We start from the raw sequence: 26,104 nt of genomic DNA on the forward strand, positions 1-26,104 counted from the left end.
GCCCCTATCCTGACAGATGTCACTACACTAACACAGAACTTTCTGTTTTGTTCCCTTGTGAATACAGCAGCATTTCTCATTTGAAATAGAGGATTTTGAAGTACTTGGTACATCAATCTACCTCATCTGAGGAAGGCTGAATTATTCCATCCTTGGCTCTGAAGGACACTGAGATCCAGAAAGCAGAACAGTGCTTCCAGATCCTATTGGTCTAAACTGTGCTGAGTGTGGTGAAAGAAGAAACAAATAAAGATCCCATTGTACAGTTATCACACAGGAATTTGTTTCCGTCATCTTGGTTCACATACCCCTCTACTTCCCACAAACAGTTCTCATTTTAAAGTTTAGTTCAGTACCAGTTATTCTGAAAATTTGCTTAACGTGGTCTGACAGATTGAAAAAAAATTGAATTGGAATACAAGTGTAATAGGAAGCATCTGAACAGAGTGGAATGAGAAGTGGAATAGAGGCTAGAAGACGTGGGTGCCCTTGGGTATCTCTTCCCCTCTCTGGACCTTTGTTTTTCCCGACTATAAAGGGAGAGGGATAGGCTACAGGGTCTCTAAGACCCCTACCATCTTTAGCACTGTATGATTCTATAATTATAGAATTATAATTATAAATTATAATTCTAATGTATAATTTATTATAATAAAGTATAATTTATTATAATAAAGTATAATTTATAAATTACAATTCTATAATTATAGAATAATTATCCCATAATTATTCTATAATTATAGAATATTCTATAATTACAATTATAAATTATAATTCTAAATGGTAATTTATAAATTATAATTCTATAATTCCCCTACACACACACAGACACTGAGGTATTAGAATATAAAGGGATGTGTGTGTGGTGAGGTGTGGGGAGATGATAGTTTGGAGAAAGGGAAAAAAATTGCAGGCAGGTACTTCATTTGAGCTTAGCACATACGGTGGAGTGTGCAAGATATGGAAAGATAGGACAGAATCACTTGCTAATAGAAAAATAGGTTTACTTTGCTAAGGATAGGGTCCAAGCAAGCCTGTATCACTAAAGCCTTTGAAGGCCAACCTCTATGCTGTATATTATTGAAAACCTACCAAGAGCTGGTAATGAACGAACAATACCTCAAATGATTTATATTAACCATATTTCTTTTTCTTTTTTGTTTGGTTTTGTTTTCATTGAAATGTATTCAGCGGGCCAGACACAAGCTTCTACCTGCTTTGCTACTGGCAGGTGGGGACAAGCAGCTACAGAAAAAAATGATCACTATTTCACTCTTCTATTAGTTTTTGTAGTTTTTGTCACAAGATTTGACTATTATAAAACCTACATCTCAAAAAGTATGCCATATGCGTTGTTACGTAAGAGTCAATATAAGCAAATATTGCCTCCTACTCACTATAAACTTTGTCCAGACCAGACAATTTAAATATCGGCCTAATTTGGGCTTTACAGTTATGAACAATCAAATGGGAAGTTACCAATTATTTGCTTAAAAGCTGACTTTACAAAAGCGGATTTATATTTATCTTGATGTTTTGTCATGTATAATATATAACCCAATCAGGTGACAAAGCTATAAGAATCAGATCCTTAAACATGTTTTTTCATTTTCTGCAGAGTTCCAGAAGCAGTAAGAAACACAGCTCTGAGAGTGCCCCTGGGCAAAAGATAGAGGAGGTTACAGCTTGTGGAAGTGGTAATTAGAGCCAATTACAACTTGACTTACCTGCTTTGTCATTAAAACGCCTGTCAGACCTCTCATTTTTCTAAGCAGAGGAAAAGAAAAGGTATAGCTTAGTAGGGGAGAGGGTTAGCTAAAGGGAAGGGATTTCTAATTGTTCACAAACTTACTGTGTAACTTTAGATAAACATTGCCTTTTGGCTTCAAACTGTGCTTTGCTCACAGCTAAACCCTAACTCTTGGAGCTGAAAAGGACCTCAAGAAATCACCTGGTCCAGTCTCCTGCCTTCAAGAAAGTAAGGTATTATTATAGTCCCATTTTCCAAATGAGACATGAAAGGCTCAGATAAATTGACTAGAATATGTCTTCTGCATCCTAAGTGCCAATAGATTTGATTTTGGTCTTTTAGCTTAACTGTCACGAGGAAAATGTAACTATTCTCCTCACTTTTCTCACAGATATGTTGTACACAGGCTAACACGTAATAAGCACAAAGCACTTTGAAAATAACAAGGGAAGATTATAAATATAACATTACCAACTGAGATACTAGCCCTTGGAATGGATGGGTCTCAAGGAAAAGTAACAGGAATGGATTTAGCCCTTTGAAGAGTTAGCTTGAGGAAAGATGTAGAATTACACTCGACTTAAATGGACCAAACTCACTTTCTGCAAATAATGTATACGGGTTAATTAGGAGTAACGAAAAATTGTGAAAGAACATGAATGCCACTAATGCATTTATCACTATGTTTGAGAGGGTAAACAAAGAGTAAGTGAACTTTTGCATGTAAAATCAGAAATCCTGAACAAATTGGGCTCCTTGGGGAAGGGTAAAAGGAAATAAGGTTTTTCTTACAATTTAAGAAGTTCACTATCCTATACAAGCTCTGATGACTGTGCCTTTTGTCCTTAAAATTGTCAGTAGTCTGGTCACTGAATGCCTAATTATCCATCTTCCTGTCTGCAATCTTTCTTCACCTAACCATTCAAATTACCCCTGCCCAAATCACTATCTTTACCTGCTACTTTGAACACATCTGCTCCCTCACAAACCCTTGTTATCCTCCGTATTGAATTACTCATTCAGGATTTCAAGGTCCTCCATCAATCCACTCCAATCTAGTCTGTCTTTCCCGATCCTTCTCTAACCTTTGTTCTTTTTCTTTCAATACTACACTTTCTCCTCATATACCTGAAACAAATCCCATCCTTGCATCTGATAAGTCATCTCTCGTCACCTTTCTTGAAAACCAGCACATATCTGATGTGAGAACTATAGGCAGGGGGCTGAGTCTACTTAATAGGTAGAAGTCTCTCAGTAGTCATCTGATATGATTACCCAAAGGAGATTGGAGCCAAGCTCCCCCTCCCTTAACGTGTTTCTATCAGGGAGGAGAAGTGAGGGCATAATGTTCAGGAATAGAATGCGGAAGAGTGCTGCTGGGTAGACTGCTTGGAAAATGTGGCAGTTCTGAGTATTAAAAGAGGAGTATTCTAGGATTTGTCTCACCCTTTCATTCCTTTAAAGCTTTATCTTTATTGTTTTTAATAGAGGTGTCAATTTATATGCTGCCTTCCTTGTCACACATCCGTTGGTGAAGGTATGCAGTGGTCACTATCAGAAAGACAGATCCCTAGAGTGGGGGGAGGAAGAGTGATTTCCATAGTCAGCCAAGTAGGCACAATGGTTTCAGGAAGGTTATTCCAAAGAGAGGGTGGCAGTATATATTGTATAGAAATTTTATGGTAGTACATACTCTAGGGAGTAAAACTAGGGGCCGCAAAGGCCATTCCCTTATTAGATCCAACATGAGTGATGTGGGCAGTTTGGTTACCTGGCAGATATTGAGCTTAGAAACAGTATATATTTTGGCTTTTAAATTTTTATTCACTTCCATATAACAGCATATATAAAATGTTGCACAGACAAAAAGCATTTCTGGTCACTCCTTTGAGATTGGCAAAGATTACATACTTTTGAAAAAAAAATCAATGGTGGAAGAATTTTCATCTCTAAGGGTAGATTTTATTTGGAGATAGCCAAAAGTCACTTGAGATTAAGTCTGGTGAACTAAGGTGGGGAATAACCTGAACATAATTTTTCGTGAAATAAGCACGTAAAAGGATGACCTATTTTACTGTTAAAATATCTCACAACATGCCACCCTCAAAGGAAACGATTTTTACTGGGGTATGTAATTAATTCTTTAAAGTTTTGTTTAGGGTACAGAAATATGTATCTGATTTTATGATACTAGAGGGAGAATGGGCATAGCTAAGGGAAGACTACAAAATATTCACCTTCTTTGGAGGTCACGTAACAAGGTTTCCATCAACCTGCTATTGCTCCGGGATAGTAAGCAGCTTTTGTATCAAGTGTGGAGTTGTAGCTCTGCTTGACTTAAATGAGTGACGCAGCAGTTGGGAAGCAGGAAATGGTACTGGATTACACACAGACAACCAAAACTAACACAAACACACATAGACTTCCTGGGATGTAAATTATTTTTGAGGTTTGAGATCTCCTTTTACAGAATTTAGTATATAACAGATTTAAAAACCAAACTTCTTGACCTCCCAATATTAAATAACTAAATGTGCAAAAGAACCACCATTAAATAGCACATAAAAAGCTATACATTTTCTATGAAACAATATGTGCACAGATTTTCAAAGCTGTGAAAATGCAATAAAGAGCACAACACATTTTGGTCACTTTATTAAATGACATTAAATAGTTTAAGTTTCAACTACTAAACAGCACTTTGAATGGTGAAAACACAGATAGTATTATTGTCATACTTGAATGCTTTTCTTTAAAAACACAGTTCCAGTCCTTATATATATTACAAAACAGCCTTAAAGGAAGAAGTGACATCTTTTCTACAGTACTTAAGATACTCAATACGGAACTGAAAAGCAGTCTAACAGAAACAAAGGCAAGTCTTCACAGCTGTATGATTTCAGCAGCCAAAGCTGGATGATGGACTGAAACATTACTATACAACTGGGACAAAACATATACAATATCACAATACTAAGCAAAAACGCTTTACACCCAAAGAAATAAAACAGGTTACAAAATGTGGAGAATTTAGCAGGCAAAACTGTATTACAAGCAACATTTTAAATCGTCATTTTTTAAGCCATTGCAACTATTTAAAACATCTAAAACAAATATAAAAATGAGCCTTTTAGTATCTTATAGATGTGATTTTGTCTTTAAATATTTGTTAAAGCTTGATGTTATACTCAAAGTACATATTATGTAGCTAAAATGTCAAGTGAAGAAGAGTATGCAAAGTGGTCCAAGTTTTATCTCAAACTTTCTTATTTCCAAATCATTCTTCTATGTATTATCCTTTAAGTCATAGTTTCATTAATGATGAAAAAGGTTTAGAAGGTTGCCTAAAATTTTGACACCTATGTCTTTGAGCAAGCAATCAGACCATGATGAAAGTTCACAGGTCTAGTAAATCAGGTTTAAAGTATTCTGGACTTGTAGAAATACCAACTGATAACAGTTGGCCAAAGTATACTGTCTTCAAATATTTATCTCATAAATCTTGTCTCTTTCATTTCTTCTAAAGTAAAAACACCCCCCCACACACACCAATTGAATGAACTTGATTATATGGCTGGCATAATATCCAAATACATGGAATTTGTTAGTGATAACTCACCACGGGAAGGTGGAGGGTGGATCCACCAAACCTCAAAATTCTATATGACAAACTTAGTACTCTTGGATGTTTACCACTAGTTTTTCATGATCAAAGTGGAAATCTCTTAATCATCCTAACAATTCAAAACAGTTTTAGCTAATGTTAAACTCATTCCTCATTCTAATCCAGTGATACCTAGAGCAAATCCTCCACCCAGCTTTCTCTTTTTTGGAATTCGTTGGCCATTTCCACTACATGTTACGTCACCATCTCAAAAATAGTTTTGCCATGTTGAGTTGACTCTCATAGTCTAACAATCTTTTTCTTTAAGAAACTCAAGCAACCAAATTGTACATGAATAAGCTTATAAGTCATTTTTACAGGCCTGGATTAAGAAAAATGACAATGTAATGACTTTCTAGTAAAACCTCATAAAAGGGCATTAGAGATTAATTAATTTTGATCAGAAAATTGCCTCACAGATCTAAACTGAAAAAAAAATCGAGCTTTGAAACATAATTTACGTAAGAAAATGTAGTTGGGAAAAAAGAACATACTGATGAGAGAAAAGAAGAGCATAGAAGCCAGTGAACCTTATCTTTAGGAGGAATTATTTCACAATACTGACAGTACTGGGAATTGTTTTAAAGCACATTCCTCATGTGAACTTAAAGTCAGCAATGGTTCTGCCATTTTGATGTTGTTTATAAAACAGGGTGTGAAGCTAACAACCACAACATCATCCTTAACCTCCTAAAATGCTAGAACTTGATTTTGTTAGTCCACATCCCACTGCCAGCAACAGGATGAAGCACTAGCACTGACACCAAGCAGTTAAGAGATGTGCTTTATATTAGTGCCAGGAGAGAGAAAATTCTTGTGTGGAAGATAATCCACAACCCTGAAATTTTACCAGTAATTATTTCAGCACGTATAACTGAAAATAAAAAATGGCAGAAAGACTACAGAAGAAAAAGGAATTCTCTTCTTAAGCTGTACTTAAGGCTGTTTATACAATGCTAAGATAACTGCAAGACTCCTCCAAGTTTTAGAGCAGTAGTATTTAAGAATATTGCACACAATTCTGTGTCAAAGATAACCCTTAGTTTCTAATTTTCAGTCACAGACACGATAAAGTAGGAGCCTAGTTTCAGACTTCAGTCAAAAGAACATTAAAACCATTTCAATCACTTTAATCAAGAAATGGATTAATACAAAAGTATTTTGTAACTTGAGGAATCAACTCTAAGAACTCAGCTGTGTGTTTTTATATGTAAAGAATGAATATATAAATCTGTATTCTTTCATAAATCCATTAATTTATGACAATTTTATGGTCGCTAAAAGCAGGCATAAAAATTTAGAGAGGAAATCTGTGGAGTTGTTACTGTTATGGAAGGACTTGTTTTCACTGAAAACAATTTGAAAGATCTTCTGTACTCAGTGTGTGTAAGAAGATTCTAGGCAACATCACTGACAAATGTCAGGAAGAAATGGTATGCCCTATTAAAAAAATTTAAAACTAATATGGAAGATTGCCATTTAAGGGGAACAAACTATTTATACAGTTGAGTTCTGTTAAGTCATTGATTCCTAAAAAAATAAAAGATCTTTCTATGATTTTAGCAATCTTTTAATCTTTTAGTGCAAAATCACATTGATTTCCCTTGGGAAGGTCCCGGATTTTTGCTTCTCATTGGGGGTGGTGCACGCTGTAATGGTGGTGGCTGCATACCACCAGCCACTGACTGATACATTCCTCTCATATCAATCTGCTGGTAGTTAGAAGGATTCATGATTAAATTTGGAGGCTTTGGCATCATGAGGTGACCCAGTGTTGCTTGTTGATAAGTCATTTGCTGCTGTTGCTGCTGATTGTACTGCTGCTGGAGCCTTCGGTTCATAAGTATTCGCTGAACACAGCTGATTAACTAAAGAGAGAAAAGAGAGCTGTTACAAGTGCATGACCTGTCTCAAAGAGGCCGTATCAAGTTTTGAGTTAAAATCAATTTGTTAAGGGGGTACCATACCAAAAGGGAAACACATTATTGTTATCACCATTACTAATTTGATGGCATTCACAGGACCATTACTGTAGAAACCGGTTAGTAACACCATTTAGGGCTAAATTCTCTTAATGACTTGACTATTGTAGTGCAAGCAGCATTTAGGTTAGTTGCCATAGTAACCCATCCTGCACTGTGATTAGTCTCAAGTATTAGTTACAGCACTTTTTTGTCAAGTCTCCTTTCTTTGTCATTCTTTTGAATATTTCACCTGATGACAGACAAACAGTTTTAGTGACAAACACCCAAGGGAAAAGGCACTTGCAGTGGGAATAATTCCTACTTGGAATGGCTCAAATTTCCTAAGATAATTTAAAACCACATAATTCTACAGTGCTTTCTAAGTAAAATTCATGCCACAGAAATTGATTCCCTGGTGTCAAGAGTTGAAATTTCCCAGTGCAAGGCAGATGGCTGGCAAAGACCATGCTAGGAAAGATGATCAAGGATCCTGGAATATGCTAGTCTTTTAAAGAATTACATAATTTAGTAGGAACCTGTGTCATGTATCATTTATAGCTCCACTTTTTATCTCAAATTAAATATATTAAAAAGTATACATATTTGTGGAAGTTGTTTTAAAATAGTAAATGTGGTAAAAAGTCTGGCAAAAATCCCTTTTTAGATGTCCAGAATATACAAAAATAAAATTATAGGAAAGAGAGTCTATGTAAACTTCAAGGAGACCCATTTGGGAAGTTGTTGCTCCTTTGCAACAAAAGACATTACCTTTATTTGACATTACTAGGTTTTTGGATAAAGTTTCTCTGGGAATAACCAATGACCATCCATCCGTCCATATGAGGGAATGGTTATTGACACAGATGTCACACAAACCGATTATTATAAATTCAAGAAAATTAAACATAACCTAGAGATAGTCCAAATTCTTACCATCTGTTGTTTTGTCAATACGTCATTGTAGATTGCTTCTCTTCGTTTAACATCAAGCTCCTGGCTGGCTTGTCTACTTAATGCTAACGCCTGTACCTGGGCCTCTGAGAGATTCATGTTTTCCTTCCACTAAAAGAAAAGTTTCTATTTACTCCTTATTGCAGTAGAGTTGAGAAAAAATAATTAAGGTACTTAAAGATACTGAGGATTTTTTAAGTTTTTTTTTTCCTTTTCCTTTACTCTTTTCTAAAGAAGACAATGATGTAAAAGCCGGGTACTAAGTTGTCCACTATTGTACAAAGGTTACCTATGTCTGGAATAAAACTATTTGGATTTAATTCATGCAACTGGTAATTAAAGTACATTTATGTAAACAATGCACACATTTCTATGATTAACTGATTTCCAAATTCTTAGATTTTACATTTCTCTTTTGTGCCAACATCCAGGTAAAACTGAATTACATACAGCTTGGCACTATTATCCAGTTTATTAGTATTTTACTGTTGCAAATCACGTTATAAGGATTACGCTCTTTTCCCCATGGAAGTAGTGAGTCAAACAACAATTAAAAATTAAAACAAATGGAGGGGGGAGAACACAAACTGCAAGTTGGAATAAACAACTGCCAATTAACTTACTACAGCTGAAATTATATCTTCAAGAGGCTGAATCCTCACTGCTGTCACACTGTTTGTTGCTTCCACAACTTTTTCTCTTCCCTGATTAATGAGGTCCTAGAAGAATGCAAGAAATAACTTTATAAGGGCATGTAAAAGACAGCATAGTTTTAAAGTATAGGGATCCTTTCTCTTGCCAATTTATAGCACTTGGTCTTAAAACTCTTTAAATAATTGAAAAGAACAGCAAAATTCAGCATCAATAAAATGGAGTAAAACTCATCAGTGAGGGTCTTGTTAGGAAGATAAAAGTTTGGGTTCTATTGCACCAATATTTTAATAATTTAAATGACTCCATAAGCACATTTTAAAAAGAAAACCACAGATTAAATTATTAAATTATTGGTATATTAAAACCTAGTCCTTCTTATTTAAATCATAACTGATTCTAGTTTTCAATTACTTATTTCAAAATACTGTGCATTATCGTATACTTAATGTTGCATCTACACTGCATTAGAATATAAATCAATGTGTGTATTTGTCCTGTTTATTCAAAATATTTTATAACTGAAGAAAGTGCTATTTCCCTAGCCAGTCAGCTGCTCTATTGTTCCTTAATTAAAATTATTCAAACTACATTAATTCAAGGCCTGATTCCCTTGTGCTCTGAACAAACCACATTTTATTATACTATGCTGGTTCAAAAAGGTCAACAAATAAAAGAAAACTTTCTTGGTCTATTCAGAGGTAATCTTTTGGAGAATGTGATATTCCAGCATAGGGAACCTTCAACAACAGGGCATTTGAAATTGCCTTTAATTCAAGTTAAACTACTTTTGTACTTCACAACATACCTCCAGCTGTTGATTACTCATTGCTGACAGGGCTCCCAAATTGAAAGGAATATAAGGAGTTTGAGAGTTGAAACTGACAGGGGGTAAATTGGTCCCAGTTGGTATGTTGAAACGCATGGTCAGTCCCTAAAAACAAAAAAATATGCACTTTCCACATTGTGATTTAAAACTTGAAATTCTACATCACCTACTGGTTTAGAAAAAAATCCACATTCTCAGATCTAGGAAATTATTAACACTCTTTCACACACAAACAAAACACCCTTTTCACCCGAAACCAAGATCTTCTTACATAGAAAGCTTTAACCCCTAAAGGTGTACTCTTTTTCTGATAATTCCCACAGAATGGGGCAACTCAGAGAATTCTGATGAGACTACTAAAATCACAACGTTAAAGAAGTTTGGTACAATGAGTTTAAAAAGGATTCAGGCATTAGGATAAGGTTTCCCATATGCTCAGGCATATTTTTGCTCAAGTGGGGGTGGTGTTTAAAACAGATGTGGAACTATTTTAAATAAAGTTGCTGCTGGAGATTGACACTAATGTCTAATAATGGAGTCTTTCTGTGTTCTGATAATCAGTCAAAACTTAGATTTCATGGTACACATGCTAAAAGCAACATTTACTCCTACCTCCAAACTCTAAGCTCCTATATGTCTGTTACTACTGTGAGGGTGTTGATGGAAGTTAAGTGATGCTAAATATATAGCTTCCCACTAATCTCTCAATTTAGCAAGTGCTAATCAGAAATGAGGTTACTACTCTTTAAGGGGAAAATATTTTCTTCTCTCCTCTCCTCCCACTCTATCACCAAAGGTACCGAAAAGCCCATAAACAGAGTCTCCTACTTGGAGACTCTGTTCCTGAAGATTCACTACATTACTACCTGTTCCAAATGTGACGTTTTTCTTCCCCCACTGTTCTTTTAAATGACTAACATAAAAAAAAAGCATTTCAAATGAACTACCTTCTTCTCTGCTTCATACTCAGCCCAAGCTGCTTTTCTTTCTTCTTCAGTCAACTCTTCTTCTTCTTTGTGGTCCAAAAGAGAATCATGTTCATGATATCCTACAATGTGTTCTTTATGTATTTGAAGAAGTTCTGCAAGTATGGTGTCCTGTTTAGAGGGGTTGAAATAATAATTATTTTCTCCCTCTGGATCATATCGCCATAGTTCTTTGGCCTACTGTTAGACTGGAAGCTAGAAACTGGCTGCTATACATATTTCTGATATATATGATAAATTACCTAGAAAACATTCACAATACATGCAACACCAGCCTCTTACGTAAGAATGTTATGTTTATACAGCATGTTTTAGGGGCTCAATTTTTTAATGACTACTTTTCATCTTTCAAGGTTTTTTCCTCCAACTTTTTTCTAACTTTTTCATATGCATTTTGTTTCGTGCTTTGTTCTGAGTTGATAAAAAAATGCTAACAGAAGTCTGCTTAACTCAGAGATAACACTGAATGAATGTGCTAAAAATCATGGCTACTCCTGTTCTTACATGTTTAACAACTTTATTTTCATAATCACTTCAGCTACCAACCACTATACTAACAAAAACTAAATTTAAATTAATCAAAACAGCTACAGAACAGTTTAACTGGAACATACAATCCTTATATTTCAATTGTAAGAAGGTCAAATATAAATTACACTGTAAGGACACACGGTTCAAATTTAAACTGATATACACTGTTTATCAATTTATTATCATAGTGTCTTTTTTAAAAGTCATAATGTCTTAAGCCAGTCTTTTAAGGTTAAAAAAACTAAAAGCTTAAAAATTGGGATCATTTATATACTCAGTAAGAACACCAAACTCCTGCTCTGTGTGATTATGATTATGAGAGAGACACACACAAACGGAGATTTGGGGGGCAGGGGGTTAAAGTGAACCATGGGTATGTTACTTGCTAATAAAAAATTAAAATATTCACAAGTTGTTTATTAAGAAATAAAAGATGAAAACCTGGATATATAAAAGGCAAATTAATTCACTTTACAAAAGGATTTTCCATAGCTTCTAACAGCAAGTTTCCTTAGAACACACTTTCTAAATTGAGTGTGAACTTAGTGAAAGAACGTAAATAATATTTGACTGGCCAAAGGAAGGTACAGCGAGGTATATAGCACATTAAATTTAAACTTAATCTGCATCTAATAATGCTTAATGCCTCCATAAGTTTAGCATAGACTTTTGTCTATGAAAAGAATTTTGTCTTTACATCTTCAACCATACCTAGAGTATAGCGTCCAACACAGGGTAGGGGCTCAAATGTTTGTTAAATAACTCAAGATGAAAAATTCAGCTCATGAGGCCCTAAGTTTTTTTCTGTACAAGAGCAAATGCTGACACCAATTCCAAACATTCTGATATTTGGCATCATGTTAACAAACTTTTTATCTTGCTACCTCAATAAACAATCACTTCATAATTTCACGAAAGAAAAGGAACTGATTTTCTTAATGCATACAGCTGTAATTGAGATTTTATAATTCATTTTGAAGGCATGTGCTATTTCTTTCGTTGAAAACATTAAAAGACCATACAAGCAAGAGGGCTCAAGAAAGTCTACTGGTGGAACACATATATGTTAATAAGTTTATTCTTTTAAAATGTTAAGTAAACATTTCTCTCCTGCACCAGTGTAGAAGTCTGCCATCAAAGCTGACTTCTCTGGCCTATGACATATAGAACAGGTTTATCATCACTAGATAGATCTCCAAAGTTCAGAGTTACTGACCAGGCAGGCAGGGAGATAGGGCAGTCTGAATTAAATTCTGTTAAAAGGTAATGCTTTCTTAGATGTGTGTCTCCCATGCTTACCCCCCAAGCATGACTCAGGAGAGAGGTATGTAATAAAACCAGATAACATTGACTAATATTTTTAGCAAGTGACCATGCCAAGTACAATTAGGAAAGTTAGCTGTTCTACAAAATACCAAATAAATTACAAGGTAGAAATGTTCTATAGATAGTCCCTAATTTTACTTCTGTCTAACAATAGGTGATGTTCTTAACCATAGTCAAAAATCACTTCATTTCTCTAAGACAGCAACCTAAGGGAAAGACCAGGAGAACTGTGTGCTAGGAACTGAATTTATTTTTCAGCTGTGTGGTTTCTCCGTAATACTGGATAATAACTTAATCTAGTTATGACTATAAGTTAAACATGGATGAAATAGTCTACCATCACATATGTAACAGGATGAGATAAGAATAGCAGGAATAAATGAAATACCCAATTATTTGGAAATAAACACTATGTCAATCAAGTGTAATGTTTATTTCTCAATTATAAATACCACGATCCATACATTAACTACTTTTTATGGTTAGAGAAAAACCTTTCCAGAAATGCATGTATGCAGTGTGCATACATGCACACACATACACACAAACACACCCATATACACCCTTTTAAAAAGTGTCTGTGATTTCAGGGAGCTTTATCAAGTTAGTCCTTAGCATCCTGTAATTTCAAAGTCCAAACTTATCATCTTGAAATTGGTAGAAACTGATGTCCAGAGAGGCAAAGTAACCTTTTTCCAATCACAGAGCTAAGGACTAGCTGGGACTAGAAGATAAATTTCCTGACTCCTATCCAGTGATTATTCTATCACACTGTAAAGAATGACTGTTTTCTTGAGGTATAGTGCCCTCTATTTCCCAGATCTATTCTCTTAAAAAAAGAAAATTCCCTAAAGGATTCCAGGGGAAGGAAAAACTTAAGTAGGTCTATTTTTTCTCTTTTTAACACCTTTGTTCTTTCTGAAGTTTTTAAAAACAAGTATGTGTTAATTTTTTAATAAAAGAAAATATAAAAACTGAAACAAACACAATTCTTAGACAAAAACTTGTGAAAGGCCAGTTCATGCTTAGCCTGAACCTGACATGAACTATTTTTACCATTTTCATCTTCAGGAGATATTCATTTCAGGAAATCCCATTCTAAAACCTTTAAATATCTTCTCCCCACCAATTCCAGATTTAAGATCTATGCTATCAAGTCAAACATGATTGCCTAATTTTAAGGTCAGATTATGATAGAGGTTCAGCTTCTGCCCATGCAATAACTTTCATTTTGACCCACAGTCAACTAAAATGTCAACAAGTCAGAGGAAAAGTGCATGTGACTTAGCTTTTTATCATTAAAAAAATTTGGACCCTTTTCCTAAAACATTACCTCCCTGCTAACATCAAGCCAAAAAATCAATCATATTGCTACTACTGGCTACAGCACTCCCTTCTTTTCAAAGAATTTTTAAAAATTTTAATGGAAACGATGTTAATATCTATTATAAAAACTAGAGATAACTACTGGTAACATTTGTTGTATATCCCGCCACACATTTACACTTAACACACGTGTGTGCACACATTTTCACATAAAAATGGGATTGTACTATATTTAAAACCTACCTTTCTGCCTTAATATCTTTCCATGAACATTATTTTACATTAAATACAAACTTTCATTGTTTTTAATGGCTGCAAGGTGTGAACATTATATAGATACACTTTATCATCTATTTAATTATTCTCTTCAGAGTTTATCAAGACATTTATGCCACTTCTAGTTTTTAATTATTACCAAATCTGTAATGAAATAGGTTAATGGATAAATTTTAGGGACTTCCCTGGTGGCACAGTGGTTAAGAATCTGCCTGCCAATGCAGGGGACACAGGTTCAAGCCCTGGTCCGGGAAGATCCCACATGCCACGGAGCAACTAAGCCCGTGAGCCTCTGCTCTAGAGCCCATGAGCCACAACTACTGAAGCCCACGCGCCTAGAGCCTGTGCTCCGCGACAAGAGAAGCCACCACAAAAAGAAGCCCGTGCACTGCAACGAAGAGTAGCCTCCACTCACCGCAACTAGAAAAAAGCCTGCCGCAGCAGCAAAGGCCCAATGCAGCCAAAAATAAATTAATTAATTTAAAAAATTTTAATGTATTATTATATGAACCACTTGTTCATACAATAATATGCCGACAATACTCAAGGACTCAGACGAGTATGTTTACCACTATCTTCATTTTAACAAAGAAAAGACATTACATAAAAGTTAACTGACTTTTATAGGAACAAGATTCATTTATACATTTCAGAAGCATGAAAGCAGAAATCTTTCTTTCTTCCAGAGTGTTGTGTAAGACACAAATAACAGAAAGAAGATACAGGATTTCTGATACAAACTGTTTCTACATCTTTCCCATTTAAATTAATTGCAGCATACTGTCAATACAAGAAACTTGATGAGATTAAGAGGGCAAAAAAGTATTTGTAACAAGATCTTCAGAATATTTCTTTGGGAAAAAGTTTTGCAAAATCTAGAGCAAGTTATAAAAGTTAATAAAGAAAAATTTCATCCCAATATACAATATAATCGTGGAGAGGTTTTTTGTTTTTTCCCCTTGAAGCATGCATTTATATTAGTTGCTATAGTAACACTATTATTGAAAACAATACTGGAACAGAATCTATAATCACTAGGCCAACAGTCATCAAAATGAGGTTTAAATTACATCCAAATGTGTACCTTTACTTTTCTTTGTCTAAACTTTATTTTTCCTTAAATAAGTGAAAAAGCTTACAAGCTGGGAAAAGCATGGTCTATATTCTAGCTAACAACCTAAATTAGTTTGAGCTTCAAAATGACTAGTTCAATTAATAAAATAAAATTAATGATAAACTACAAGTTTAAGTTAATCTATTTAGAAGTTTAAAGTATTTGGTAAGCTGACAAAAATTTCCGTTTCATTAATTCTGAAATTCAACCTTGAAAATAAAATTTTTAAAAAACAATCAAGACTTTGCCTAGAGGTGGGGGCAAGGATTTGCCATGTTTCAAAATATTTTGCTTGCCATCACTTTGAACTTGAGTTTCATAATATCTGGAAATAAAATGTCACTAGAATACTTAAGTGTCACAGGACCCACTCAAAAAGCTATGAAAAAATTCCTTTTATTACTTAAATAAGTCTAGATTCTTAATAAATAAACAACATTCCTGGTCAAAAAAGTTTCTATTTTCAAATTTAAAGCCTCTTTCTTCCCAAACTACACAAGAAAAAAATGCAACATATTTGATGAGTAACTAGAGAGCTATTGAATGAAGTTCACATGCCACCTCATATCAGATTTTTAGGTCAAGAGTACATAACCCTTGCCAAAGAGCATTGATAAATATATCCAGATTCTCAAATTGTAGGTATGAATAAGATAGTGACAACTACAGAACTTGTAACTTTCAAGGAAAGAAAAGGCAGGCCTGCCAAACTGACACTGGTGGAGGGTAAAAGCCAGAATCTCCTTTGATAAAAATGTTTTATACTCAATTTAACATTTAAAGAACTAGATACTATATTTAGCATTTAACCTTTAAAAACTGGTGATCCATTACAATTCTTATACATGACATATGCCATTCACTGCGAGGTAAAGAGTGTCATTCTGCATTTTATATGACTGTAGTAACTTTCTAGAGGTTGCAGCTTTCCAAGTAGAGCCTGAATTTAACTCAATTCTTATGCTATACAATCTGGAGTTCACATCATCTCTTTAATTTATTAACACTGTTACATCCTCTAACTCAACCATAGGTGTGCTCTAAAAAATATATGAAAATAAGAGGGAAAGCAGTTATTTAGCAGTTCAAATTACATTTAAAGAAAGAAAACATCAGGGACTTCCCTGGTGGTCCAGTGGCTAAGACTCCACGCTCCCAATGCAGGGGGCCTGGGTTCGATTCCTGGTCAGGGAACTAGATCCTACATGCTGCAACTAGGAGTCCGCATGCTGCAACTAAAGATCCCATGTGCCGCAACTAAGACCCGACCTGGTGCAGCCAAATAAGTAATAAAGTAAATAAATAAATGAATGTTTTTAAAAAAAGTATGATTGATAAAAAAGAGAAAGAAAACATTAAAATATAAAATGGTTTTAAAAATGACATAAATAAGGCCATCTAATGATTCTTACATTGACCAAATCTCTCCCACAATTTATATTCCTTGAAGGGTCCAAAGTAATAAATTTGATGTAAAAAGCTCAGTCATGAAAACATTAGTAATTGAAGAGACAGAAGTGAGACATTCACCTACTTAATTCCCCTAAAAGCATCACAGCTTCAATTTCCCACTGTCCCTACTCCTGGAAGTTTTACAAGACACATTTGAACCAGCCAACCTCAGTTACACACTTTAGGATATTAATACACAGATACTGTGGCACTCAAGTACCTATACTAATTCAGAATCACTGTCACTTCAACATATTAGTTATGTCCTCTGAACTCCCCTAAATGAAAATGGAAAAAACTGAAAGGACATATAGCCATGCTTACCATGTTTCTCTTGACAACAATTTTATGTATGACCAGACTGCATGAAATATAAACATCAGTATAATTTTGTGGGAATCAACTGATTTGATAACAAAAGAAGACCTGTACCAGTCTTTTGATTTTCAGAGGAAAGTTTACTGGCAGAATTTAAATGAAAGAATATATATATACATACATACATATATATATATATATATATATATATATATATATATATATATATATATATAAATCACAGTGGTTAAAATCACAGGCTCTAGAGTACTGCTCCAACAGTACTCTGGGCAATGATGGAAACGTTCTGAGTCTGCACTATCCAATATGGTACCTACTGAGCACTTGAAATGTGACTAGTGTGATTGATGAACTAAAACTTTAATTTATTTAAATGTAAATAGCCACATGTAGCTAGTGGCTTTTGTACTGGGCAGTGCAGATCTAGAGTCTTACTGGGTTTAAATCCTAGCTCTAACACTTATTAGCCCTATGTCCTTGAGCAAGTTATCTCTCTGGATCTAAGTTTCCTGGTCTGCAAAATGGGCCTAATAAGGATCTACTTCACAGGATTACTATGGAGACTAACTATTACACAGGAAGTATTTAGCAAAGTGCCTGGTTTACCAATGACCTCTGCATTGCTAAATCTAATGGTCACTTCTCAGACCTGATCCGATCCATCTACCAGTAACATCTAACAGCATTTAATCACTTTCTTCACCAAAATATTTTCTTCTCTTGGACAGCTAACTGGGACCAAGAAAAGACTCTACTAGGTGTTAATTTACCACTTACTCTTACTTTCAACACCTTTTCTAAAGGTCTAAAGCAGACCCTCACTTTAAAAAACAATGTATTCCCATACAGAGAGAGTAGTTTTTACACCTTAACCAAGTCTTCCTATTGAAAAATTCATGAAACAAATTTGACAGGACAAATTATCTGATATCAGAATTGTCCTAGAAAATTCTAGATATATGGCCATCATAATTATAGAAGGACCAATAAGTTATTACTTGTCCTGAGAATGTACATATTTAAAAAAAATTTAGCTGATGCTCATAGGATACCTCTCATTACCTAAATGAAAGCATGGTAAGCCAAAGCAATTTATATATGTGAAGATCAATTTGTTGGGTTGACCAAAAAGTTCCTTCGTTTTTTTTTTTTTTTTTGCGGTACGCAGGCCTCTCACTGTTGTGGCCTCTCCCGTTGCAGAGCACAGGCTCCAGACGCGCAGGCTCAGCGGCCATGGCTCACGGGCCCAGCCACTCTGCAGCATGTGGGATCTTCCCGGACCAGGGCACGAACCCGTGTCCTCTGCATCGGCAGGCGGATCCTCAACCACTGCGCCACCAAGAAAGCCCCCTTCGGTTTTTAAGTAAAAATAAAAGACATATTTTTCATTTTCAACAAGAACTTTATTGAACAACATAGTCACCGTTTTGTTCCACTACCTTCTGCCATTTTTCAGGCAACTTCATAATTCCATCTTCCCAAAACTTTCTGTCTTTTGAGCAAAGAACTGTTCCACGTGCCTTTTACAGTCTTCCAGGGAATTGAAATTTTTTTGTAAAGAATTTTTTTTTTTGTAAAGAATTGAAAGAATTTTGTAAAGACTGAAATAAATGGAAATCCGAAGGTGCAATATCTGGTGAATACAGCAGGTGAATCAGAACTTCCCAGCCAAGTTGTAACAGTTTTTGCCTGGTCATCAAAAAAACATGCTATTTTGCGTTATCCTGATAGAAGATAACGCGTTTTCTGTTGACTAACTCCAGACGCTTTTCATCAAGTGCTGTTTTCAGTTGGTCTAACTGGGAGCAGTACTTGTTGGAATGAATCGTTTGGTTTGCCAGAAGGAGCTCATAATAGAGGACTCCCTTCCAATTCCACCATATACACAACATTACCTTCTCTGGATGAAGACGGGTCTTTGGTGTGGTTGGTGGTGGTTCATTTTGCTTGTCCCATGATCTCTTCCATTCCACATTATTGTACGGTATTTACTTTTCATTGCTCATCACAATTTGTTTTCGAAATGGAACGTTTTCGTTATGTTTAAGTAGAGAATCGCACACAAAAATATGGTGAAGAAAGTCTTTTTCACTTAACTTATGTAGAACACAAACATCAAAGCGATTAACATAACCAAGCTGGTGCAAAGATTTTCAACGCTTGATTTGGACATTTTGAGTATGTCAGCTATCTTCCGTATGGTATAACACTGATTGTTCTCAATTAAGGTCTCAATTTGATCACTATCAACTTCAACTAGTCTACTCGACCGTGGAGCATTGTCCAGTGAGAAATCTCCAGCACGAAATTTCACAAACCACTTCTGACATGTTCGATCACTCACAGCATCTTCTCCATACACTACACAAATCTTTTTTGCGTTTCAGTTGCGTTTTTACCTTTCTTGAAATAATAAAGCATAATATGCCGAAAATGTTGCTTTTTTCCTTCCATCTTCAATATTAAAATGGCTACACAGGGACTTCCCTGGTGGCACAGTGGCTAAGAATCCACCTGCCAATGCAAGGGACATGGGTTCGAGCCCTGGTCCGGGAAGATCCCACATGCCGTGGAGCAACTAAGCTCGTGCACCACAACTACTGAGCCTGCACTCTAGAGCCTGCGAGCCACAAACACTGAGCCCGCACGCCACAACTACTGAAGTCTGCATGCTCTAGGGTCCGCGTGCCGCAACTACTGAAGCCCACGTGCCTAGAGCCCATGCTCTGCAACAAGAGAAGCCACTGCAATGAGAAGCCTGCCCACTGCAATGAAGAGGAGCCCCGGCTTGCCACAGCTAGAGAAAGCCCGCACGCAGCAGCGAAGAGCCAACACAGCCCAAAACAAATAAAATTTTAAAAATAAATAAATTAGTTAAAACAAAACAAAAAAATGGCTACACAAAAATTCACCAATTTTGAAAAGTTTTCTTTAAATGTGAGCTGATATGACAGCTGTCACTATACAATCTAACAAAATTGTTTCAAATGAAGTTGAAGACAACTAAGCACTACTAGAGCCATCTTATGGAAAACACTGAACGAACCTTTTGGCCCACCCAATATTTTACGAGAGATTGAAGCACAAAGAGCAGTAAAATTAGTAAAAATTTTTGTCTATGTAAAGATAAAGTGCCTTGTTTGACTTTTTCCCCGTTCTCTCTTTTAAAGAATTTTTATCTTATTATATTTAATTGAGGTATGGCTGATATACAATATAAGTTTCAAGTGTGCAACATAGCGATTCACAATTTTTAAAGGTTATACTCCACTTTTACTTATTATAAAATATTGGCTATATTCTCTGTGCTATACAATACATCCTTGTAGCTTTTTTATTTTATACATAGTAGTTTGTACCTCTTAATCCCCTACCCTTATCTTGCTCCTCCCCACTTCCCTCTCCCCACTGGTAACCACTAGTTGGTTCTGTATATCAGTGAGTCTGTTTCTTTTTTGTTATATTCACTAGTTTGTTGTATTTTTTAGATTCCACATATAAGTGACATCATACAGTATTTGTCTTTCTCTGGCTGACTTATTTCAATAAGCGTAATACCCAAGTCCATCCACGTTGTTGCAAATGGCAAAATTTCATTCTTTTTTTTATGGCTGAGTAGTTTTCCATTGTGCATATGTTACCACATCTCCTTTATCCATTCATCTGTTGAAGGACACTTAGGTTGCTTCCATATCTTGGCTATTGTAAGTAATGCTGCTATGAACATTGGGGTGCACATACTTTTTTGAATTAACATTTTCATTTCTTTCAGATATACACCCAGAAGTAGAATTGCTGTGTCATATAGTAGTACTATTTTTAGTTTTCTGAGAAACCTTTTTTGGAATTCTAACTTTGCTCTTTAATAATTGGGTAATCTCTCAGAACCAATTCCCTTACTACAAAGGGGTAATACCACCTGTAACTAATAGGACCACTGTAAGGATAAAAAGAGATAATAGGGGCTTCCCTGGTGGCGCAGTGGTTGAGAGTCCGCCTGCCGATGCAGGGGACAAGGGTTCGTGCCCCGGTCCGGGAAGATCCCATGTGCCGTGGAGCGGCTGGGCCCGTGAGCCATGGCCACTGAGCCTGTGCATCCGGAGCCTGTGCTCTGCAACGGGAGAGGCCACAGCAGTGAGAGGCCCGCGTACCGCAAAACAAACAAACAAAAATAAACATACTGTCTTTATGATAAGGGAAACAGACAACAGAAGACTATGTGGCAGAATTCTGGGACAGACCAAAGTCTAAAAGATGGGTCCATACCCTTTTTAGCCCAAGTTAGCTCTCTATTTTAGCATATCAAAACAGTTTTCTTAAGCTGGAGTCTGAATCCAAGTCACCTTTTTACAGATTTTTTTTTTTTTTTTTTTTGCGGTACGTGGGCCTCTCACTGCTGTGGCCTCTCCCGTTGCAGAGCACACACTCCGGACGTGCAGCCTCAGCGGCCATGGCTCACGGGCCCAGCCGCTCCACGGCATGTGGGATCTTCCCAGACTGGGGCACTAACCCGTGTCCCCTGCATCGGCAGGCGGACTCTCAACCACTGCGCCACCAGAGAAGCCCTTTACAGATTTTTTAAAATGCTAAGCTGGGACTTCCCTGGTGGCGCGATGGTTAAGAATCTGCCTGCCAATGCAGGGGACACGGGCTCAATCCCTGGTCTGGGAAGATCCAACATGCTGTAGAGCAACTAAGCCCATGTGCCACAACGACTGAGCCCATGCGCCACAACTACTGAAGCCCACGTGCTGAAACTACTGAAGCTCGTGCGCCTAGAGCCCATGCTCTGCAACAAAAGAAGCCACAGCAACGAGAAGCCTGCGCAGCGAAACAAAGAGTAGCCCCCGCTTGCCGCAGCTGGAGAAGCCCACGCACAGCAATGAAGACCCAATGCAGCCTAAAATAATTACAACTAAAAAAAACAGACGGCTGAAACACTGTCATATAAAATAATGAGGAGGAGACCTTTAAGATGGTGGAGGAGGAAGATGTGGAGATCACCTTCCTCCACACAAATACATCAGAAATACATCTACATGTGGAACAACTCCTACAGAACACCTACTGAACACTGGCAGAAGACCTCAGACTTCCCGAAAGATATATATATTATTTTCCTTTTGCTCTATTTCTGAGTATGTGTATGCTTCTTTGTGTGATTTTGTCTGTACAGCTTTGCTTTTACCATTTGTCTGAGGGTATTGTCTGTCCGTTTTTTTTTTTTTTTTAGTAAAGTTTTTAGCACTTGTTAGCATTGGTGGATTTGTTTTTTGGTTTGGTTGCTCTCTTCTTTCTTTCTCTTTTCTTATTTTTAATTACTTTTTAAAAATTTTTAATAATTTTTTATTTTAATAACTTTATTTCTTTTTATTTGATTATTTCTTTCTCCCTTTCTTTCTTTCTCCCTTTTCCTCTAAGCCATGTGGCTGACAGGGTCTTGGTGCTCTGGAGGGGTGTCAGGCCTGTGCCTCTGAAGTGTAAGAGCCGAGTTCAGGACACTGGTCCACCAGAGACCTCCCATCTCCACGTAATATGAAATGGCAAAAGCTCTCCCAGAGATCTCCATCTCAATGCTAAGACCCAGCTTCACTCAAAAACCAACAAGGTACAGTGCTGGGCACCCTATGCCAAACAACTAGCAAGACAGGAACACAACCCCACCCATTAGCAGAGAGGCTGCCTAAAATCATAATAAGGTCACAGACACCACAAAATACACCACTGGATGTGGTCCCGCCCACCAGAAAGACAAGATCCAGCCTCATCCACTGGAACACAGGCACCAGTCCCCTCCACCAGGAAGCCTACAGAACCCACTGAACCAACCTTAGCTACAGGGGGCAGACACCAAAAACAACGGGAACTATGAACTTGCAGCCTGTGAAAAGGAGACCCCAAACACAGTGAGTTAAGAAAAATGAGATAACAGAGAAACACACAGAAGATGAAGAAGCAAGGTAAAAACCCACCACACCAAACAAATTAAGAGGAAACAAGGAGTCTACCTGAAAAACAATTCAGAGTAATGGTAGTAAAGATGATCCAAACTCTTGGAAATAGAATGGAGAAAATACAAGAAATGTTTAACAAGGAACTAGAAGAACTAAAGAGCAAACAAACACTGATGAACAACACAATAAATGAAATTTAAAAACTCTAAAGGAATCAACAGCAGAATAACTGAGGCAGAAGAATGGATAAGTGACCTGGAAGATAAAACAGTGGAAATAACTACTGCAGAGCAGAATAAAGAAAAAGGGATGAAAAGAATTGAGACAGTCTCAGAGACCTCTGGGACAATATTAAACACACCAGCATTCAAATTATAGGGGTCCCAGAAGAAGAAGAGAAAAAGAAAGTGACTGAGAAAATATTTCAAGAGATTATAGTTGAAAACTTCCCTAATAAGGGAAAAGAAATAGTCAATCAAGTCCAGGAAGTGCAGGCAGTCCCATACAGGATAAATCCAAGAAGAAACACGCCAAGACAGATATTAATCAAACTATCAAAAATTAAATACAAAGAAAAACATTAAAAGGAGCAAACGAAAAACAACAAATAACACACAAGGGAATGCCCATAAGGTTAACAGCTGATCTTTCAGCAGAAACTCTGCAAGCCAGAAGGGAGCAAGGCATATTTAAAATAATGAAAGGAAAAAATCTACAAGATTACTCTACCCAGCAAGGATCTCATTCAGACTCGACTGAGAAATTAAAATCTTTACAGACAAGCAAAAGCTAAGACAGTACAGCACCACCAAAGCAGCTTTACAACAAATGCTAAAGGAACTTCTCTAGGCAGGAAACACAAGAGGAGGAAAAGACCTACAATAACAAACCCAAAACAATTAAGAAAATGGGAACAGGAACATACATACTGATAAACAGTTTAAATGTAAATGGATTAAATGCTCCAACCAAAAGACACAGACTGGCTGAATGGATACAAAAAAAGACCGGTATACATGCTGTCTACAAGAGACCCACTTCAGACCTAGGGACACATAAAGACTGAACGTGAGGGGATGGAAAAAGATATTCCATGCAAATGGAAATCAAAAGAAAGCTGGAGTAGCAATTCTCATATGAGACAAAATAGACTTTAAAATAAAGACTACTACAAAAGACAAAGACGGACACTACATAATGATCAAGGGATCAATCCAAGAAGAAGATATAACAATTGTAAATATTTATGCACCCAACATTGGATCACCTCAATACATAAGGCAAATGCTAACAGCCATAAAAGGGGAAATCGACAGTAACACAACCATAGTAGGGGACTTTAGCACCCCACTTTCACCAATGGACAGATCATCCAAAATGAAAATAAACAAGGATAAAAAGCTTTAAATGATACATTAAACAAAATGGACTTAACTAATATTTAGAGGATATTCCATCCAAAAACAAAAGAATACACTTTCTTCTCAAGTGCGCATGGAACATTCTCCAGGATATATCATATCTTGGGTCACAAATCAAGTCTTGGTAAAGTTAAGAAAATTGAAATCGTATCAAGTATCTTTTTCAACCACAATGCTATGAGCCTAGATATCAATTACATGAAAAAATCTGTAAAAAATACAAACACATTCAGGCTAAACAATACACTACTTAATAACCAAGAGATCACTGAAGAAATCAAAGAGGAAATTAAAAAATACCTAGAAACAAATGACAATGAAAACATGACGACCCAAAACCTATGGGATGCAGCAAAAGTTCTAAGAGGGAAATTTATAGCAATACAATCCTACCTCAATAAACAAGAAACAGCTCAAACAAACAACCTAAGCTTACACCTAAAGCAATTACAGAAAGAAGAACAAAAAAACCCCCAAAGTTAGCAGAAGGAAGGAAATTATAAAGTCAGATCACAAATAAACTTAAAATAAATGAAGGAAACAACAGCAAAGATCAATAAAACTAAAAGCTGGTTCTTTGAGAAGATAAACAAAATTGACAAACCATTAGACAGATTCATCAAGAAAAAAAGGGAGAAGACTCAAATCATTAGAATTAGAAATGAAAAAGGAGAAGTCACAACAGACGCTGCAGAAATAACAAAGGATAAAGAGAGATTACTACAAGCAACTATATGTCAATAAAATGGACAACTGGGAAGAAATGGACAAATTCTTAGAAAAGCACAACTTTCCAAGACTGAACTAGGAAGAAATAGAAAATATAAACAGACCAATCACAAGCACTGAAATTGAGACTGTGATTAAAAATCTTCCAACAAACAAAAGCCCAGGACCAGATGGCTTCACGGGTGAATTCTACCAAACATTTAGAGCTAACACCTATCCTTCTCAAACTCTTCCAAAATATAGCAGAGGGAGGAGCAGTCCCAAACTCATTTGCAGAGGCCACCATCACCCTGATACCAAAACCAGACAAAGATGTCACAAAGAAAGAAAACTACAGGCCAATATCACTGATGAACATAGATGCAAAAATCCTCAACAAAATACTAGCAAACAGAATCCAACAGCACATTAAAAGGATCATACACCATGATCAAGTGGGGTTTAACCCCTAAGTGCAAGGATTCTTCAATATACACAAATCAATCATTGTGATACACCATATTAACAAATTGAAGGATAAAAACCATATGATCATCTCAATAGATGCAGAAAAAGCTTTCAAAAATATTCAACACCCATTTATGATAAAAACTCTCCAGAAAGTAGGCATAGAGGGAACTTACCTCAACATAATAAAGGCCATATATGACAAACCCACAGCCAACATCGTCCTCAATGGTGAAAAACTGAAACATTTCCACTAAGATCAGGAATAAGACAAGGTTGCCCACTCTCACCACTATTATTCAACACAGTTCTGGAAGTTTTAGCCATGGCAATTAGAGAAGAAAAAGAAATAAAAGGAATCCTAATTGGAAAAGAAGAAGTAAAGCTGTCACTG

At 36.2% G+C, this 26,104-nt stretch overlaps 1 protein-coding gene across 1 annotated transcript in view; it reads right to left on the reverse strand.

Annotated features, from left to right (window-relative positions):
• Nucleotides 1-3,624: 3,624 nt before the first annotated feature.
• ATRX (ATRX chromatin remodeler) overlaps nt 3,625-26,104 on the reverse strand; it is a gene marked incomplete at its 5' end in the record, with an annotated part of 197,408 nt that continues 174,928 nt past the window's right edge. Inside the window, 5 exons of the mRNA XM_082646836.1 lie at nt 3,625-7,282; nt 8,312-8,440; nt 8,953-9,048; nt 9,789-9,914; nt 10,757-10,906. Of these exons, the coding sequence (XP_082502962.1) occupies nt 7,004-7,282; nt 8,312-8,440; nt 8,953-9,048; nt 9,789-9,914; nt 10,757-10,906 (780 nt within the window). The 3' untranslated portion in view covers nt 3,625-7,003. The remainder of the gene's footprint in view (nt 7,283-8,311; nt 8,441-8,952; nt 9,049-9,788; nt 9,915-10,756; nt 10,907-26,104) is intronic.

Source organism: Grampus griseus (genome assembly GCF_964374135.1).
Source record: "Grampus griseus genome assembly, chromosome: X".
Lineage (NCBI taxonomy): Eukaryota > Metazoa > Chordata > Mammalia > Artiodactyla > Delphinidae > Grampus > Grampus griseus.